General features: G+C 39.0%; 1 protein-coding gene across 1 annotated transcript in view; it reads left to right on the forward strand.

The window, feature by feature from the left end:
- The first annotated feature begins 2,383 nt into the window (after window positions 1-2,383).
- The window catches only part of RNF141 (ring finger protein 141), a 34,255-nt gene continuing 16,085 nt past the window's right edge, over window positions 2,384-20,553 (forward strand). Inside the window, exons 1-3 of the mRNA XM_068988710.1 lie at window positions 2,384-2,433; window positions 13,121-13,312; window positions 15,832-15,940. Coding sequence (XP_068844811.1) covers window positions 13,170-13,312; window positions 15,832-15,940 — 252 coding nt within the window. The 5' untranslated portion in view covers window positions 2,384-2,433; window positions 13,121-13,169. The remainder of the gene's footprint in view (window positions 2,434-13,120; window positions 13,313-15,831; window positions 15,941-20,553) is intronic.

The following is a 20,553-nucleotide window of genomic DNA, read 5'->3' on the forward strand; positions in this document are numbered from 1 at the left end:
TCTGATCCATGAACATTATATATTCCTGTATTTAGATGTTTAATTTCTCTCACAGTATTTCAGTTTTCAATTTATATGTCTTTCACATTTCGCTCAAGTGTATCCCTAAGTTTATGTATGTGTGTGTGTGTGTTTGGCATTTTTTTGCTGCTAAAGGGTACTTTAAAATTTCAGTCTAATTTTTCATTATTACTATAGAAACATAAACTGATTTTTATATATTGACTTGGTATCCTACGAAACTCACTTCTAGTTCTAGTAGCTTTTTTGGAAATATAACATGGTATTTTTGTCTGAAAATACAGTGTTAAACTTTTTTCCTTTCAATGTGAATGCTTTTTTAAAAGTTTCTTTGTCTAGTTTTATTGCACTGACTAGAATCTCCTACTTTATATTTAATTGAAGGCAATTTTTCAGAGATATAGACTTAACTCCTGGCCCAAATTAGGCTCAACTATAGGACCTTGTTTAATTAGATATTTAAAAATCATTATGTATGGTTCATTTTTAGGCTCTTTGCTTTTCTCACATTCAAATATTCATCAAATGTCCAAATGTTGAACAAGTATTAAATGCCAGGCTTTGTGCTGATGTCAAGGAGATAATCCTCAATAAGGATTATCTCCATAAGGTATTAAAAAGGAGTACACATTGTAAATCAACTATATTTCAATTTAAAAAAATTTTAAGAGTACACAGGCCACGGACCTGGCCCTAATGACCTCTCATTATCTTATTTAGACAGTTTAAACAAGCAGCTCAGGGTTTGGTCAGCTTGGGTTTGAATCTGCCTGTACTCCTTACTAATTGATTGACCTTGGAAAGCTTGACTTTCTTAAGCCTGTTTCTTCAACTAAAATAAGAATATTAATAATACTTACACACCTCATAGGATTGCTGCAAGGATTAAATGAATTAATACCTTTAAAGTACTTAGAACAGGGCTTGTGCTCATGTACCAGTTGAATCTGACTCTTTGCTGTGGCTCTGTGGAATGTAGCCCTGGCACCAGGCTCCTCTGTCCATGGAATTTTCCAGGCAAGAATACTGGAGTGGGTTGCCATTTCCTACTTCAGGGGATCTTTCCAACTCAGGGATCAAACCTGTGTCTCTTGCATCTCCTGCATTGGCAAGCAGATTCTTTACCACTAGCACTGCATGGCTTGGAACATAGTAAATGGTCAACAAATGCCCTCTATTGTTAGAGGGCAAGATTGGGCTTCCCAGATGGCGCTAGTGGTAAAGAACACATCTGCCAATGCAGGTAGACTTAGGAGACGCAGGTTCGATCCTTGGGTTGGAAGATATCCTGGAGGAGGGCATGACAACCCACTCCAGCATTCTTGCCTGGCAACAAGCTTAAGTAGTTTAGCTGCTAAGCATAAAGATGATAGTGTGAGTCATACCTGGGTCTAAAGCCTTGCTCTATTATTCACGGGCTGTGTAACTTGAAGTGCACTATTTAAACAAAAGCAATGCCTAAAAAGTGCCTAGTATAGTACTTGGCACACAACAGATGCTTAATAGACAGCAATTATCCACTAGGGATGTTCTGAAAAGCGATGATCTCGCCAACATGTGTTTAAAATAATAATAGTCATTTACTAGGGCTTACTGGTTTGAACCCTGTGCTGGTTATTTCCTGTATTTCTCTTTAATGCTTTTTATTCTAGCTAGGAGAGCATGATGGGCCCCCTTCACTTAAAAGAAATGAGATGGGTTTCCCTGGTGGGTTAGATGGTAAAGAATTCACCTGCAATACGGGAGACCTGGATTCCATCCCTGGGTTGGCAAGATCCCCTGGAGAAGGGAATGGCTACCCACTCCAGTATTCTTGCCTGGAGAATTTCCATGGACAGAGGAGCCTGGCAGACTGCAGTCCATTGGGGTTGCAAAGAGTCAGACCAACTGAGCGACTTTCACTTTCACTTGTGTAGCTATGACTAGTGGGAGGTTGGAGGCCTTATAAGTAGTGACTTGGAATTCAACTATTGGCCAAATCAGGGGTCGCAGTGCCTTTTGTGACCAGGTGGGCTCTCGCTAGGGGAGTGGGGCCAGAAGAGGCGGCAGTCGGCCAGGCCGCACCCACTGCCGCCCCACGGAGCCTTAGACTTGAGGAACCTGCCAGGCGAGGCCTCTGCTGCCTCTAGCGCACGGCCCCCTCTGGCCTTCGCCGCCACCATTCCCTCTCGGATGGCCCCCGAGGCCGAGGCCTCGCAGGTCCTCAGAAGAAACGCAGCCAGCTAGTCGAAGCTCTGGAGAAGGTTGGGCACCGTCTCCAAGCAACGCGCTGGAGGCGGGACTTGTGCGTCACTGAAGTGCGACCGGGTGGTTGGTGCCGCCGCCGCCGCTGCTGCCGCCGCCGCCTGCGGGTCGGTGAGGCTGGCTGAGGCGGCGCCGCGGCTCCCGGAAGCGCGATGCCTTGAACCTGGGGTGAGCTCCGCAGCGCTAGCCTGTTGCAGGTTCCCTTCTCAGCTGCTCCTCAGCCCTCCTACAGGGAGTAGGAACGCCCGCCACGCCTCTACTGCAGGGCCGGGCTTCCGTGGGGGGTCAAGCCGCGCCCTGCCGCCGCAGTTTCTAGGCCTCGGCTTAGGGAGGGGAGCTGGCTTGGGAGGCCCTTCCATGGTCGCACTGTCTCTACCCCGGTGGTTTCCAGTGACAGGGCGTGGAAGTGGCTTGCCCCGTTTGGGGAGGGTGGTTCTAGGGGGCCGGGAGAGGCTTTTTCTCCTCGAGCGTGGACCTGCTTTTGAATATTGCCGCCGGCGCAGTCGGTCGGCCAGCGGACGTAGCTGTTGGTTGCGCGTGCAGGTGCGCTTGAGGAGGGGAGGTGGTGGGACGGTGGTGGGAGGGTGGCGGGTGTGCTGAATTAACGCACTGGTGAGGCTGGAAACCTGTGCGCCCCCGCTGCAAGTGGACACCCCATGTTAGAAACCCTTGCCTGGGTGATGGCTCAGAAATATCCAAGTCCGTCTACTTAATCCGGCCACTGTCTCTAAACTAGCTTAGGCTGCTCCCCTTCCGAAAGGCCTGAGCTTGTCAAACCAGCTACCGTGAGACCCGGCAAAGACTAGAAGTTTACTACTAATTGTAGTAATCGTTCCTGGAAGGGAAACTTGTGTCGCTTTTGAATGATTTCTTTGTTATTTTTATCGTGTTACCGTGTTAGAATGTGGGCTTACTGTTATTGTTAATATTTATCCCAGCCCCTATCAGTGTACGTCTCTATTCTGACCCTGGCCTGTTTCACGGTGCCGGACGATTCAGTTCTTGTCTCTGTCGTATTTATAAAGCGGCCGTGACACTTCCTATGGTTTTTAATTCTTAGATCTTCTATATGGAGGGATTCTTTTGCATCTTCGCTCGCCCATTCTTGCTATAACGTGAGCTCCATCCGTTCCGAACTTCATCTGGAACATGAGGGGCCCCGAACCAAAAATCAATCCTGAATTAGCCGCCTCTGTGTTGGAAAGCATCTCCCCTCTAAGAAGCGATGCTTTCTGAATTCAGAACACAAAAATAGTATGAATATTTCTCCTTTCCTCTGATGTTGCCTGGCTGCAGCTTCTGAATATTTTCCTCAGAATATGGTTGTGTGTTTCCACAATATATTCTTTGTCATTTGGTGTAAGTGCATTTTATATTTGGTGTGTGTTACCACCTGTGCCTTCTTAGTTCATATTGAAACACATGCCACACTTCCTTTCTCTTTCTCTTCCTCAAAAGGCAGAGAAGGTCCAAAGTCTAGTAAACACCCTAGTGATACCAGAAATCCATGCTTTCAGTCTCCAAGTACTATCCTTTTGTAGTTTTACTTTGTATAAAATTTTTGTCTGATTAAGATCTTTGAGTCTGTAACAGGCATTCCAGACTCTTAGTGTCTCTGACTAGTCCAAGTGTTTCACTATGGTCTTTTATAACTGCTCTTAATTTCTTGTCTTGCAGGACAGCTGATAATCTGTTTATGATCTAGAGTTTGAGTATAATGAGTAATAAATAGTATCTTTAGGAACCTTGGTTTTTAGTACTTTTAGCATCACTGATGCTAAATAGCAGTGAAAATAGTTTCAACTATAAATATCTCTTTTTTAAGTAAAGAAACTGGTACAAAATTTGATGGAGAACAGGTTTCAGAGAGGTTTTCTAAATACTTCAGTATTTGTGAACTCGTCATCTTGTTACACTTCTAGGGTTTTCATCTTTGTTTAATCCTTTTATGAATGGATATGGTTTAAATTTTCATGAAGTTTTTTTCCAGTTACCCATGATGTGATTTTTATATCTTTATAAAGAATATTTGAACTACAAAAGTTCATTTTGTTAGAAAAAGAAGTGATCAAGTGTATGAGTTACCACCCACTAGGGAATGTGGCATTTTTGGAATCCTTGATATTATGAGTTTCAAAATAACAGTTATTCTTTATTTAGAAAATCCTTCAAATGTTTTTTGAAAGCACATTGTTATCCTGCTTGAAAGGACTAAATTATAGGGGCACAATAACATGAGAGCGGTCAGTTCTTTAAGTCTTGAGGAGAGATTTATCTTTTGCTAAATTGTATGCCAGTGGTTTACAAATTAAGTTCCTCTTCAATACTGCTGTTTCATGATCTATAGGAAGTATTTTGCTCATACCAAATAATGAATACTTTTCAATTCACATAAACATTAACAGTAAATTTTATATTTTTTCTTCCCTGTTTTTTTTTTTTTAATTTCAGCTTCTCTCCCAACTAGTAGATGACTGAACAAGTGAATAATAAAAAACCCCAAACTGTCAACAGTATTTACTGTATCCATTGGTACACATTTATTGTATGCTTATATATCTGCCAGAAAAGGGAACACAGCTGCTACCCTCAAGAAGCTCACAGAGGGGGATGGTCAGGTGACCTAACTGATGATATGTGCTGTGATAGAAGAATGTGCCGAGTCACCAAAGAGGGACATTGAAAAACCTGTGGGGGGTGACTAGAGGGTGGCCTCAGCAGATTGTTTTGTGAACATGCATGCATCCTTGATTGTGATTTTATTGCATCTAGATTGCAGAGCCATATTGTTATTCTCAGATGGACTCAGATATTTGTCATTTTATGGTATTGAAAATGAACTGTGAATCGGGGGCCTTCTCCACTGAAGCAGGTTGAGAGGCGCTGTTCCGTGCTCTTTCCGTAGTCTCCAGATAGTTTTCCCTTTTAATCTGAGGAATTAATAATCAGGTTTCCTGATACCAAGTATGATTACAAGATGAGTTAATATGCTGCTTCAAATTTTAAATTTTCTTCAAAGTTAGGACACCAATTCAAAACAATACAGAAACAAAATGGACCATTTTCTTTTTTGGGGGGATAATACTTTATAGTTATTATAAAATATTGGCTGTATTCCCTGTGTTGTACAGTATATCCTCGTAGCTTATCTATTTTATACACAATAGTTTGTATATTTAATCCTCTATCCCTATCTTGCCCCTCCCTCTTTCCCTCTCCCCACTGGTAACCACTAGTTTGTTCTCTATGAGTCTGTTTCTTTTATATTCACTAGTTTTATTTTTTTAGTTCTACATATACGTGATACCATACAGTATTTGTCTTTCTCTGACTAATTTCACTAAGCATAATACCCTCCAAGTCTATCCATGTTGCTGCAAATGGCAAGATTTCATTCCTTTTCATGGCTGAGTAGTGTTCCATTGTATATCTACATACCACTTCTTTATTCATTCATCTGTTGATGGACACTTAAGTTGCTTTCATATCTTGGCAGTTGTAAATAATGCTGCCATGAGCATAGGGGGTGTATGTACCTTTCCAAATCAGCATTTTCTTTTTTAGGGGGATATATACCCAGGAGTATAATTGCTGGATCATATGGTAGTTCTTTTTTTTTTTTTTTTTTGCTAAATATATTAGCAAATGTTTATTAATCAAGGTCATATGTCTATGACTTATATATATATATATGCATGTATTTGTATGGAATAATTTTAATGAATTAAACTTTTATGAGTAAATATATGTGATTGCTAATGTGCCAAGAAGGAAATGGCAACCCACTGCAGTATTCTTGCCTGGAGAATCCTGTGGACGGAGGAGCCTGCTGGGCTGCTGTCCATGGGGTTGCACAGAGTCGGACATGACTGAAGCGACTTAGCATGCATGCATGCATTGGAGAAGGAAATGGCAACCCACTCCAGTGTTCTTGCCTGGAGAATCCCAGGGACAGAGGAGCCTGGTAGGCTGCTGTCTATGGGGTCACACAGGGTCGGACACAACTGAAGTGACTTAGCAGCAGCAGTAGCAGCTAATGTGTCATATCAGAATTTTCTAAATGAAATCATAAAATTTGTTTAGTAAATGATAATTTGTTTCAAAGTGGTTTTTTTTTAAACTTCCTAGTTTTTTATTTTGTATTGGGATATAGCTGATCAACAATGTTGTTGTAGTTTACAGTGAACAGTGAAGGAACTCAGCCATAAATATACATGTATCTTTAGTTTCTTTTATCAGTGCTTTATAGTTCTGAGAGCATATAAGTTTTTCAGCTCCTCGGTCAGGTTTAAGGTTTTTGTTTTTGTTTTTGGAGGGAGTGGGGCTGCAATTTTAAAACATATTTCTGTGTGCTAATCTTATATCCTGCTACCTTGCTAAATTTGTTTATCAGAACTAGTGGTTTTTGTGTGGAATCTTTAGGGTTTTCTATATATAATATCATGAAATCTGCATATAATGACAATGTAACCTCTTTTAATTTAATTTTACTTTTAGATTTATTTTTAATTGAAAGATAATTGCTTTACAATTTTGTGTTGGTTTCTTCCATACATCTTCATGAATCAACCATAGGTATACATATGTCCCCTCCCTCTGGAACCTCCCTCCCACAATTCTACCTCTTAAAAGGCACCATTTTCTAATTCATTAAACAAGCAACCAGATCTCTTTATTATTTGTTTGGTGGGCATATTGATTAAATTATCATTAATGTTGTACATGAAATCTTAAGACCATATATTTCAAAAGTTTAATTTTTTATTTCTTAAGAATTGTAGGTATAATGTAAAGTTTTCAGTCTGGTTGATTAGAATATTTTATTGAGTTTTTATTAAATCAATATAGGAATGCTAGAGAGAATTTAAGTTTTCACTTTGAGAGTGAAATATTAGGTTAGAGAACATCTTCTCCACTTCTCATTCAAGCAAGAATTTTCTCTATAACACTAATTAGATGAATTTATTTTTGCTTAAGCACATCCACCTTTCCAATGAAAGCAGGCACACATGCCTTTAACCTTTCTGGATGATTGTGGATGATAGAAAATCCTTATATTGACCTGAAATCAGCCTGATTTATACTGGCCATTCTGGTCTGTGTAACTATATAAAATAAATGTTACTTCCTCTTCCATATGAAAGCTCTTCGAGAGTTTGAACAAACCTGTCATGCCTGTTACTGAACCGTGATTATCTGAAATAAATTGCTTTGTTTCCTTCTCTAGATCCATAACATGTTGTGTGCTTTCCCAAATATGTTCAAATGGTTGTGCTCTTTGAATGTGTGGCTGCTTGGAGGACTTCCCTGGTGGTCCAGTGGCTAAGACTCTGCTGCCAGTGCAGGGGGTTTGGGTTCAATTGCTGTTTTGGGGAACTAGATCCCACACGCCACAACTGAGAGTCTTCAGGCCGCAACTAAAGTTCCCACATGCCACAGTGAAAATCAAAGATCCTGAGTGCTGCAGCTGAGATCTGATGCAGTCAAGTTAATTGATTAGTTAGTTAAAACAGTAAGTGTGACTGCTTCAGTTCAGTCGCTCAGTCGCGTCCGACTCTTTGCGACCCCATGAATCACATCACGCCAGGCCTCCCTGTCCAAATTTCAGTGTGTTGGAACCATTACAGAGCATAGTGGAATTTTAGGCCCTTGCTCTGGACATCTGCTTCTAGCAAGAATTTAGGATTATTTTAGCATCTTTCTTATCTATATTTGACTAGAACCTTCAGACCATTTATATTTTAATTACTTTTAAGCATATGTTACTACCACTAAGTCGCTTCAGTCGTGTCCAACTCTGTGCGACCCCATAGATGGCAGCCCACCAGGCTCCCCTGTCCCTGGGATTCTCCAGGCAAGAACACTGGAGTGGGTTGCCATTTCCTTCTCCAATGCATGAAAGTAAAAAGTGAAAGTGAAGTCGCTCAGTCGTGTCCGACTGTTAGCGACCCCATGGACTGCAGCCTACCAAGCTCCACCATCCATGGGATTTTCCAGGCAAGAGTACTAGAGTGGGGTGCCGTTGCCTTCTCCGAAGCATATGTTACCTATGTGCTTTATGTGCATTTTAAAACATATTTAGGTTAGATCCTGAACAAGTTAGTCATATTTGATATAATTTATTCATTTTCAGAAAATAAGTGTCCACTGTCAGTCTTGATTCTGCTATTCTGTGGATATTATTCATTCCAGTTTTAGTCATCCGCAAATTGAACAGGCATGCAGTCTTGTCTTTGTCTTCAACAAAAATGGTAAACATCCACTCTCTTGGTGGCAATCTCCCTCTCCTCTGTCTAGGTTTTAGTCAAACTTGAGTTTTTTTTATTACCTCACAGTTGCCATACTCCTCCCTGTGTTAGGCACTTTCTGTAGCCTCTGCTTGGACTGTCCTCCCCTTGCCATGCCCCTGTCCCTCTTCTCTGGGTAACTCTGACTGATGGCAGATCAAAAGTTTGCCCGAGGACTTCCCTGACAAGACTAAGTCAAGTCCCCATTTTATAGGCTTTAGGCTTTCAATACCCTATACTTGTTTGGCTTAGCACTTACCATTTTGTGAAAGTGAAAGTTGCTCAGTCTGTCTGACTTTTTGCGACCCCATGAACTATACAGTCCATGAGATTCTCCAGGCCAGAATACTGGAGTGGAAATTCCCTTCTCCAGGGGATCTTCCCAACCCAGTGATCAAACCCAGGTCTCCCTTATTGCAGGCAGATTCTTTACCAGCTGAGCCACAAGGGAAGCCCAAGAATACTGGAGTGGGTAGCCTACCCCTTCTCCAGGGAATCTTCCTGACCCAGAAATCGAACCAGGGTCTCCTGCATTGCAGTCAGACTCTTTACCAGCTGAGCTATGAGGGAAGCCCTATCATTTTATAGTTATGTATTTATTATGCGATTGCTGTTTCTTCCCCACGGTATCAGAAGCTCCATGATGGCAAGAACCACATTTCTTGCACTGACTTTTGAAACCCCAGAACATAGCACAGTGTGGGGGATATGGTGCTTATTGAATTTAATTTTTCAAAGGCTGTGTAACAGTGGCTCCCTAGCACTGGTGTACGACCTTTGGCTCCTGATGATGTTTTCACACGTTTGGGTTAGAACAAGAAAACTAAGCACAGTAGTGTTAGTGTATGTAGTGTATGTCAGTGTGAAATTACTGCCTTCTTGGGAAGGGCTTTTATTCTAGTAGTATTAATATATCCTTCTATTTCTTAGGTTGTAAGTTCTTAAGTTTTTCGTTACAGTTTAGGGATTTTTTTTGTTTATTGTTGGACACTGTCGAAACAAATGTGCAGCACCGTGGGGCTTTGAGACTTGACTAGTTTGTGAAATCCAGGAGTCACTAATGTTGAATACTCTCGAGATCTCCTCTCGGCTAAAATCTTTGTTTCTCTTTGAATACAGTTGTTATGAATGCACTTGGGTATATTTAAAATATATAATTTTGCCTTCAGAGATTTTTTTTTTTTAGTGCCTTGGATCTTCCTCAACAACTTCCTTTCATTTATCTCTGTAATACATACTTATCATTGCCAAGTAGGCTCAGATTCAAAACAGTAATTGTCGAGTTTATCTTTTTAGAACAGTTGTACTTTTCCTATAGTTAAAGTGACTAAAAGAATAAGCCTCAAATATAATATACTAGATTTGAATACCAAAAGACAAAATTTGGGTATTTATGGTTACTGAGAACTGTTACTGTAAATGATTTTATATTTTAAAGTTGGGTAGTTAATATTTTAGTTTTAACATTTACTTTTTTAAATTAAATGTTAGAGCAGATTTCCTGACAAAACTTTTGCTATAAATTGTTACTATTTCGCCTGCTTTATATGGTATGAGTATTCATTCAGGTGAGGTAAAATGATAGTCTTTGATGGGTAAATAAAATGGAATTTCTTGGAAGAGGGGCAATTAGATTTTTTTTATTTTAATGCTGTTTTCTCTTTCCAACTTTATTTTTTTTTAAACTCTTACTTGCTTTGTTACTTTAACCTCTCTGTGCTTGTTTCCTTAACTATCTTGTTTCTTCATCTATAAAATGGTTATCATGAGGATTTAAATGACTAAATTTATGAATACATGTAAAGTGCCTAGAAGATTGTAACACAATAGAAGTGGTCAACAAATACTAGTTGATTTTACTGTTATTAGTAGTGGTATATATATTGAATCGGATTTCTTTTTTCAGTTATATAACATATCAGGATAGATAAATACTAAAAGTTTATCTTACTTTCTGTTTTAACCAAAGGAAAGAAAACTATCTAGAATGAACATATCCAACTCTTCTCTAGCCATGATACATAGAATCTTTAAAGATTTAAATGATTACTAAATAAATTTTTGTGATTAAAATTTAAGGCAATTCAGTAACTTATTGATCTCCATTGATAGTAGGTTATTAGTAATCTAGCCTTTTAACTAAAATATCACCTTTATATTTAGAAAACAAGTCACATAAATTCTAAGTTTAAAATACCTCAGTTCAGTTCAGTCGCTCAGTTGTGTCCGACTCTTTGCAACCCCATGAATCACAGCACGCCAGGCCTCCTTGTCCATCACCAACTCCCGGAGTTCACTCGGACTCACGTCCATCGAATTGGTGATGCCATCCAGCCATCTCATCCTCTGTCATCCCCTTCTCCTCCTGCCGCCAATCCCTCCCAGCATCAGAGTCTTTTCCAATGAGTCAACTCTTCACATGAGGTGGCCAAAGTACTGGAGTTTCAGCTTTAGCGTCATTCCTTCCAAAGAAATCCCAGGGTTGATCTCCTTCAGAATGGACTAGTTGGATCTCCTTGCAGTCCAAGGGACTCTCAAGAGTCTTCTCCAACACCACAGTTCAAAAGCATCAATTCTTCGGCACTCAGCTTTCTTTCTTCACAGTTCAACTCTCACATCCATTCATGACCACAGGAAAAACCATAGCCTTGACTAGACGGACCTTTGTTGGCAAAGTAATGTCTCTGCTTTTCAATATGCTGTCTGCTGCTGCTGCTGCTGCTGCTAAGTCACTTCAGTTGTGTCCGACTCTGTGCGACCCCAAAGACGGCAGCCCACCAGGCTCCCCCGTCCCTGGGATTCTCAAGGCAAGAACACTGGAGTGGGTTGCCATTTCCTTCTCCAATGCATGAGAGTGAAAAGTGAAAGTGAAGTCGCTCAGTGGTGTCCGACTCATAGCAACCCCATGGACTGTAGCCCACCAGGCTCCTCCATCCATGGGATTTTCCAGGCAAGATTACTGGAGTGGGCTGTCATTGCCTTCTCCGAATATGCTATCTAGGTTGGTCATAATTTTTCTTCCAAGGAATAAGCGTCTTTTAATATCATGGCTGCAGTCACCATCTGCAGTGATTTTGGAGCCCCCCAAAATAAAGTCTGACACTGTTTGTCCATCTGTTTCCTATGAAGTGATGGGACCAGATGCCATGATCTTCGTTTTCTGAATGTTGAGCTTTAAGCCAACTTTTTCACTCTCCACTTTCACTTTCATCAAGAGGCGTTTGAGTTCCTCTTGACTTTCTGCCATAAGGGTGGTGTCATCTGCATATCTGAGGTTATTGATATTTCTCCCAGCAATCTTGATTCCAGCTTGTGCGTCTTCCTAGAGGAGTTAAAAAGCAAAAGCACTATCTTTTTTTTCCTAAGCAGAAAATGTAAGATAGTTCAGTTAGCTGAAAAATCTGTTAAATTTACATATATTTTACAATTAGAATTAAGTTGCACATTTATAAATATAGTAATTCTAAAATAAAAATTTTAGCTGATCTATTATATCATGATTATACATCATAGAATATTATAGTGTTTAAGAATATAACCTTGGAAGGAAAGTTATGACCAACCTAGACAGCATATTAAAAAGCAGAGATGTTACTTTGCCAACAAAGGTTCGTCTAGTTAAGGCTATGGTTTTTCCAGTAGTCATGTATGGATGTGAGAGTTGGACTATAAAGAAAGCTGTGCACTGAAGAACTGACGCTTTTGAACTGTGCTGTTGGACTTTTGAGAGTCCTTTGGACTGAAAGGAGATCCAACCAGTCCATCCTAAAGATCAGTCCTGATGCTGAAGCTGAAACTCCAGTACTTTGGCCACCTGATGCAACTCATTGGGAAAGACCCTGATGCTGGGAAAAATTGAAGGTGGGAGGAGAATGGGACGACAGAAGATGAGATGGTTGGATGGCATCACCGACTCAATGGACATAAGTTTGGGTAAACTCTGGGAGTTGGTGATGGACAAGGAGGCCTGGCGTGCTGCAGTCCATAGGGTCACAAAGAGTTGGACACAACTGAGCAACTGAACTGAAGAATATAAGCACAAGAATCTAAAAAACATGAGTTTAAAGTTCACTTCAACCATTTACCAACTGTTTAACTTTAGATAAGTCACTCAATTCTATTTCCTCATCTGTCAACTAGGGCTATAATAATGCTCACTTCTTAGGGTTATTGGAAAAAATAGATGAGATGGTATAAGAAAGCCCTTAGTTTGAAGCCTGACTTGTGGTGAGCAGTCAGGAAATGTTTTTAGGAAAATTATATGAGGTAAATAAGCTTCCCATTAAATACAATTAAATGCCTGTTTGTGTGTAATGGTTGCCAAGTGGGCAAAATTATAGAAATGTACCCTCCCAATAAAATAAAAATGAATTGTTTTCTTATTTAACTATATGATCTTTAGAAAAATAGAACTGTAAATCTTTATAGTTGTTTAAATTCCACCTTAGGCTCATGCAAGTTTACTGAGATCTCACTTAAAAGTATTCTTGTTTTTATTTTCTTGAAGGGATGGGTATATTGCCATTTTTATATTGCACATAAAAGTAACTTTTATGTATATTTGACAGAAACTATGTGAAGCAACACTTTTTGGATTTCATAAGACATCATCTCATCATGGGACAGCAAATTTCGGATCAGACACAGTTGGTTCTTAACAAGTTACCAGAAAAAGTAGCAAAACATGTCACATTGGTTCGAGAAAGTGGCTCCTTAACTTATGAAGAATTTCTTGGAAGAGTGGCAGAACTTAATGATGTGTAAGACTTGCTCTTTTTCATTTTATTTTTTCTCCCTAACATATGCCCCAATGTTGTGACTGTCTGAGAAATAACCAGAAGGATTGATCTGTAAGACTTAGTGTTTTCAGCAGCAGTGGGTAGCAAGTATTTATTGAATACCTTAAGACTTTCTGCTAAGTCACTTCAGTCGTGTCCGACTCTGTGCGACCCCACAGACGGCAGCCCACCAGGCTCCCCGTCCCTGGGATTCTCCAGGCAAGAACACTGGAGTGGGTTGCCATTTCCTTCTCCAATGCATGAAAGTGAAAAGTGAAAGCGAAGTCGCTCAGTCATGTCCGACCCTCAGCGACCCCATGGACTGCAGCCTTCCAGGCTCCTCCATCCATGGGATTTTCCAGGCAAGAGTACTGGAGTGGGGTGCCATTGCCTTCTCTGTAAGACTTTCTATGTGACTATTTCAAAATGAAATGGACTAAAAGAATGGAAAGAACTTAAAATTGAATTTTGATCATAGGCATATAAATTGACCTTTGTTTGAAAGCACTGAAGAAGGTGCATAACAGAAGAGAATATACCAATTAGTCACCTAGAGAAAGGCACCTCGGATAGTGAAAGGGCACTTCAGGTTTCTGACTATCAACCAGTTCATCTAGATAATAAATCTGTGTTTGTCCACTGAACTATTATTCTGCCAGATACACACCTATATGGTAGCAATTTGTTTGTCATCACCGGAGAATAGGATGTTTTGTTTATAAATGTTTTCTAATTAGCTATCATCTTTAAATCTCTGGTCATCTTTTAATCTTTGATGGACTTCTCTGATAGCTCAGTTGGTAAAAGAATCCACCTGCAATGCAGGAGACCCTGGTTCAATTCCTGGGTCGGGAAGATCCCCTGGATAAGGGATAGGCGACCCACTCCAGTTTTCTTGGGCTTCCCTTGTGGCCCAGCTGGTAAAGAATCTGCCTGCAATGTGGGAGACCTGGGTTCGATCCCTGGGTTGGGAAGATCCCCTGGAGAAATGTAAGGCTACCCACTCTAGTATTCTGACCTAGAGAATTCATGAACTGTATAGTCCATGGGGTCACAAAGAGTCAGACACAACTGAGCAACTTTCACTTTCTTTAAATCTCTACTTAATTCTTGAATGGATTTCTAAGTTGGAATATAAACTTGTTTGTATTTGTTTATTGTCTGATCTTTTATAATAAAAATGTAGTCATGGTGTTTAAAACTCTAGCATTTTATTTTATTTTTTTTTTTAATATCATACAAATGGTAGCATTTGAGGCATTACTTTTGAGAACATATTCCTAGGAAATAAAATTGGATTGTGAATTTAATAGTATAAAAGTGAAATACTTTTTTATAAAGTTTATTGTTTCAACTTTCTAATGAGTAATCAATGACATTTGCCATCCCTTAAAGTCTTAGAACTTATATACAAAAAAATCTAGTCTGTCCTTTGAAATTTTGTTTTTTGGTCTAAAGATACTGGATAAAATGTGTCCTGTGAAAGCATCCACAAGCTAAGCTTACTGTGTAATACAGAGATGGTGGTATAGTGTGTCTCCCTTTTATTTATTTAGCACAGAATGTTTCTGACTATATTTGCTTCTTAAAACCAATTCCCGTGGACCAGAGTTAGACATTTCACAAATTCAGTGCTGTCTGAGAGTTATATAGTTAAACTTACATAAGAGAAGCATGACTTGATAGCCAGAAAATGGAACTGACAACTGGCAGTACTAGTTTAACTGGCTGATTTTGTTACCTAGGGCTCATTGCTTAATTTTCAATGGCCTCAATTTATTTAGCTGAAAGTTACTTAGTTCTGAATGTCGTATCTCCACTGGTGTTCAGAGAGAAATGTAATGATTTAAAAAATAAAAAGGAACTGCAATACTTAATATGTCTTTGAACTGATTTAAATTGACACTTATGCACAATATTGAGTTACCCTAAAAAGTGTTATATTCTTATGTTAGTATTCTCTTTCTTTGTAAATTAGAATGACTCTGCTAGGGGAAGAGAGTAAAGTTCTATGTCTCAAAATCATTTGCTTCGTCCAGTTTCAAATTATCTATGAAAATATGTGTTGTTCCTTAAGGAAAGACTCAACCAAGAGCAAGATTTTTTCACATTTTATATATATCTGCAGTGGTAGTCAAAATTGGGATAAAGGAAACCAGCCAAATTTTTTCTTGAAGTACCTGATTCTTTGTACACATTTTTTCCTAAATGTCTTTATTAGAAATTTAAAGACCATTGAGATATAGATCTGAAAAAAATAGATTTATAAACATCATTCCACTATGCTGTCCATTTTGGAAATTAAATTGTATGTGTATAGTCAAAACATTTTCTATCCCTATATTTTAAGAATCTAACTATTACAATCACTGTTACTGTTACTTGCCTTTCTGTGTTTTCTTCACATTTCCTCCTCTGTCTTAAACTTTCTTGAATCTGGTCTCATAGCTTCATTATTTTACATGACTTTTCATAAAATTAATGTGTTTGCCTCTTTTCAGAACTGCTAAAGTGGCTTCTGGCCAGGAAAAACATCTTCTCTTTGAGGTACAACCTGGGTCTGATTCCTCTGCCTTTTGGAAAGTGGTTGTACGAGTGGTCTGTACCAAGGTAAGAGTGATAGAAACTTCCAGCTCTGAGCTTAAACTATTTTGGTGATTAGAACCATATTTATTAGTATGCTATAATATAGCAGAAATATTTATAATTTAGTTTTTATTAATATTTATTTGTAAAACTATGTAAAATAATTTTGGTGGCTCTTCCAGGTTAACTAATTTCACTGGTTATATAATTGCCATATAGCAGAAATTTTTGTATGCAAGGAAGGCAGTAGTAAACTCTCAGCTTTATCCTGTACCTCTCTTTTTGGATTTTAACTGACTGTGGAATCCTAAAGTGATGCCTTACATAGCTCCAAGATGACTTCTTAAAAATTAAAGTATCTTATGAAATCATTTCTTTTAAAAAACACTAGGTTTTATTTGTTAAATGATAATTTTAAAATCCATTAGAAAGGGTTGGTTTTTTGGTTTGGTTGGGGGAGTTAAAAGTAATTTTTAGTTTTACAATGGATTGTGGGTTTGGGTTGGTTTTTTTTTAAGTTATTTTTAGTTAATTAAGGGATTTTCACCATCAATTAAGAGGCACACTGTGTCTCTTAATTCATCTTTAAATTTAAGGTAAATGAGAATATCAGTTGTGTAAAAAACTGTGATGGCAGCAGTCATAGAGTATCAGGAAGCCTTATCCACTAATGGGTAGATAGAATAGGTGGTTCTTAACCTTTTTGAGGCCAGTGAACTTTTGGTGAAGATGAAGGAATGAATTTTATTAAGCTTCCTCCTATCCCAGCCCCTGCTCTAAAATACAATAAAATCATCCATATTCCTATAAACAATAAGTTGGGCAATCATGAATGTCCTTAATTCAACCCCTGATCAATCTGTAAAGAATTCCTGGGTAAGGAGATTTTTTTTTTCTTTTGTATCATGGATCCTGAATGCTACCCAAATAATATGCCACATTTCCCCAATAGGTTTATTGCCTCTACTAAGCTATAAGTGTAGTAGGATTGATTCTGTTTAGTTGATCAAATTTGAAGGTCTAATCTATTTAAGTAATAAAAGAACTTTTAAGAGGATTAGATTAGCAAAGACCAAGATCTTAATTCCACACTTGACTGAAGTTGAATGGCACCTGTTCAAGTTTACAGTTGGTTTAGAGAAAATATACAGTATCATTTAATACCATTCAACTGGGTCTATCCACATTAAACATTTGCTTATTGATTTCTTTTAAGTCCAGATTTTAAAAAGCACTATAATAGCTGCCAGAGAACCATCATTCAAAAATTTTTTACATTATTCATCAGAAGTAGATAATATACTAGTTTGGGTAGCAGTGTAACTTTATATAGTGTATAATATGTTACAAATTGTTGAGGAATTTTAAACAGAAAAGTGATCTGTTGAGAATTGTGCTTTAGAAAGGTTATTCTCATAGCATCACAAGTTAGAATTAGGAGAGGAGTCTGAAGGTACAGATACTAGTCACAGAATCTAAAGTAATCTAGGTGAGAAGAAAGAGAATACATGCTGAAATAACAGAATGTATTATCTCTGCACCTTTGGAAATAACAGAATACATGCTGAATTAATTTGATCCGCAGTCACATTTTATTGTTTATAGTTTGACTCCTGGGCTCAAAAATTGTATACCAACCACATATTTTTCCATTTTGTGTTTGTTTTGGGGATTATATTTATATTAAATTCATTAGGGGTTTTTCACAGTGCTGTAAATATGCATACTCCCCAAAAGAACTTTGGGAATCTGCAACCTTTGACTTTACAAAGAAATAAGGTAAAGAAGAAATGAAGAACTGGGCTTAAAACATTTAAAATCTATTCAAATTAAGTTTACACTGCACATAATCTTTCAGGACTATTTGAAAGTCTACTTCAGAGGATATATCGGTAAATTTATAAAAACTAGTGACAAAGGTCATTTCTGAAAAAATATACATTCTTTCTCCTTTTCTTGCTCTCTCTTCCACAGTAACCATCCAACTGATCTTTTTGGTTTTACCTCTACTATGTTTTACTTGAGTTTATTTGTAAGACAGAGTTCCCACTCTCAGTTCAGTTCAGTTCAGTCACTCAGTTTTGTCCGACTCTTTGCGACCCCATGAATTGCAACAGGCCTCCCTGTCCATCACCAACTCCTGGAGTTCACTCAGACTCATGTCCATCAAATCAGTGATGCCATCCAGCCATCTCATCCTCTGTTTTCCCCTTCTCCTCCTGCCCCCAATCCCTCCCAGCATCAGAGTCTTTTCTAATGAATCAACTCTTCGCATGAGGTGGCCAAAGTACTGGAGTTTCAGCTTTAGCATCATTCCTTCCGAAGAACACCCAGGGCTGATCTCCTTTCAAATGGACTAGTTGGATCTCCTTGCAATCCAAGGGACTCTCGAGTCTTCTCAAGGAGACTGTAACTAATACATAAGCCTCTCTTTCTTCTCATCTAGATTACTTTAGATTCTGTGATTAGTCTCTGCACCTTGAGACTCCTCTCCTAATTCTAATTTGTGATGCTATGAGAATTGCCTTTCTAAAGCACAACTCTCATCAGATCACTTTTCTATTTAAAGTTCCTCAACAATTCCTCCTTGGCTTCAAAATAGTCCCAACCCAGGCTTCCCTGGTGATTCAGTGGTTAAGAATCTGCCTGCCAAAGCAGGGAACACGGGATTGATCTCTGATTCCAGAAGATCCCACATCCCTCGGAGCAACTAAACCTGTGCATCACAGCTCCTGAGCCAGTGCTCTGGAGCCCTCCAGCTGCAACTACTGAGCCCTTGTACCGCAACTGCTAAACCCTGTGTGCCTAGAGCTGGTGCTCTGCAACAAGAGAAGCCACTGCAAAAAGAAGCCTGTGCACCACAACAAATAAAAGCTGTGCACAGCAGTGAAGACCCAGTGATTTAAATAAATGTTAAAAAATAATAATTCAACTCATTAACCTGGCATTTGAGGCCTTCTGCAATATGGCTCCAAACTGTCTTTTCTGTTTTATCATTGTCCCCTTTTGCAGTCTACAGTCTCACCAGGCTTAACTAATTTAATGCTGTATCACTGTTTGCTCATTGAGTTCCCTTATCTAGAATGTTCATTCCTCTGTCATTTAAATTGCCATCAGCTACAAATCACAGAAAACCCCTCTTCCACCAGTTTAAACAAAAAATAATCTAAATAATGTTTAAATGGAATATTTTGTGGAAATAATATTAGAAAATTAATGAGCTAATTAAAATTATGGACTAAGGTGGCTGTTTAGAAGCTTCATGAAATATATTATTGTCACCTGTCTTGTTACTTAGACCAAAACCTTGGAGTCATCTTGACTTCTCTTTTTCTCTTATACCCACCCCACAGTCAGTGCATAAGTGAATCCTGTTGCTCTTCAAAAATATATTCAGAATGTGACCAACTCTTATCATTGTTGCTACTATCACCTTATTCCTCACAACCATCCTTTCTCACTGGGATTATTCCAGTTGCCTTCTAACTCATCTCCTTGCTTCTCTGCCCTTGTCCCCATTCTATCTAGTCTCAGATCAACAACCAATCTAGTCCACTGATAATCTGAAGTGAAATTAGGTCTTAATATTCCTTGGCTCAAAACCGTCCAGTGGCTCACCATGCACTTGAGATAAGAGCCAGAGCCACTGCTGCAATCAGCAAAGCCCTCTACATTTGGCCCCACCTCACTCCCTAACCTCACCTTCTACCAGTCTTCCCACTCTCATTCTGTCCCAGCTTCCCTGGGCTCCTTGCTGGACCCTGTGCTTCTGGCCAGCTTCACTTCTTCTTTTTTTTTTAATTTATTTATTTTTTTATTGAAGAATAATTGCCTTACAGAATTTTGTTGTTTCCTGTCAAACCTCAACATGAATCAGCCATAGGTATCCATATATCCCCTCCCTTTTGAGCCTCCCTTCCATCCCCTCCCCATCCCACCCCTCTAGGTTGATACAGAGCTCCTGTTTGATTTCCTGAGCCATACAGCAAATCCCCACTGGCTATTTTACACATGGTGATGTCAGTTCCATGTTATTCTCTCCATGCATCTCACCCTCCCCTCTCCCCATGTCCGCAAGTCTGTTCTCAATGTCTGTTCCTCCGTTGCCCTGTAAGTAAATCCTTCAGGACCATTCTTATAGATTCCGTATATATGCATTAGAACACGATATGTATCTTTCTTTCTGACTCACTTCACTCTGTATAATAGATTCTAGGTTCATCCACCTCATTAGAACTGACTCAAAGGCATTACTTTTTATGGCTGAGTAATATTCCATTGTGTATATGTACCACAACTTCTTTATCCATTCATCTGTTGATGGACATCTAGGTTGCTTCCATGTTCTAGCTATTGTAAATAGTGCTGCAGTGAACAATGGGATACATGTGTCTTTTTCAATTTTGGTTTCCTAGGAGTGGGATTGCTGGGTCATATGGTGGTTTTATTCCTAGTTTTTTAAGGAATCTCCATACCATCTCCCATAGTGGCTGTATCAATTTACATTCCCACAAACAGTGCAAGAGCATTCCCTTTTCTCCACACCCTCTCCAGCATTTATTGTTTGTAGACTTTTTGATGATGGCCATTCTGACTGGTGTGAGGTGATAACTCATTGTAGTTTTGATTTGCATTTC

Source organism: Capricornis sumatraensis, chromosome 16 (genome assembly GCF_032405125.1).
Source record: "Capricornis sumatraensis isolate serow.1 chromosome 16, serow.2, whole genome shotgun sequence".
Classification (NCBI taxonomy): domain Eukaryota; kingdom Metazoa; phylum Chordata; class Mammalia; order Artiodactyla; family Bovidae; genus Capricornis; species Capricornis sumatraensis.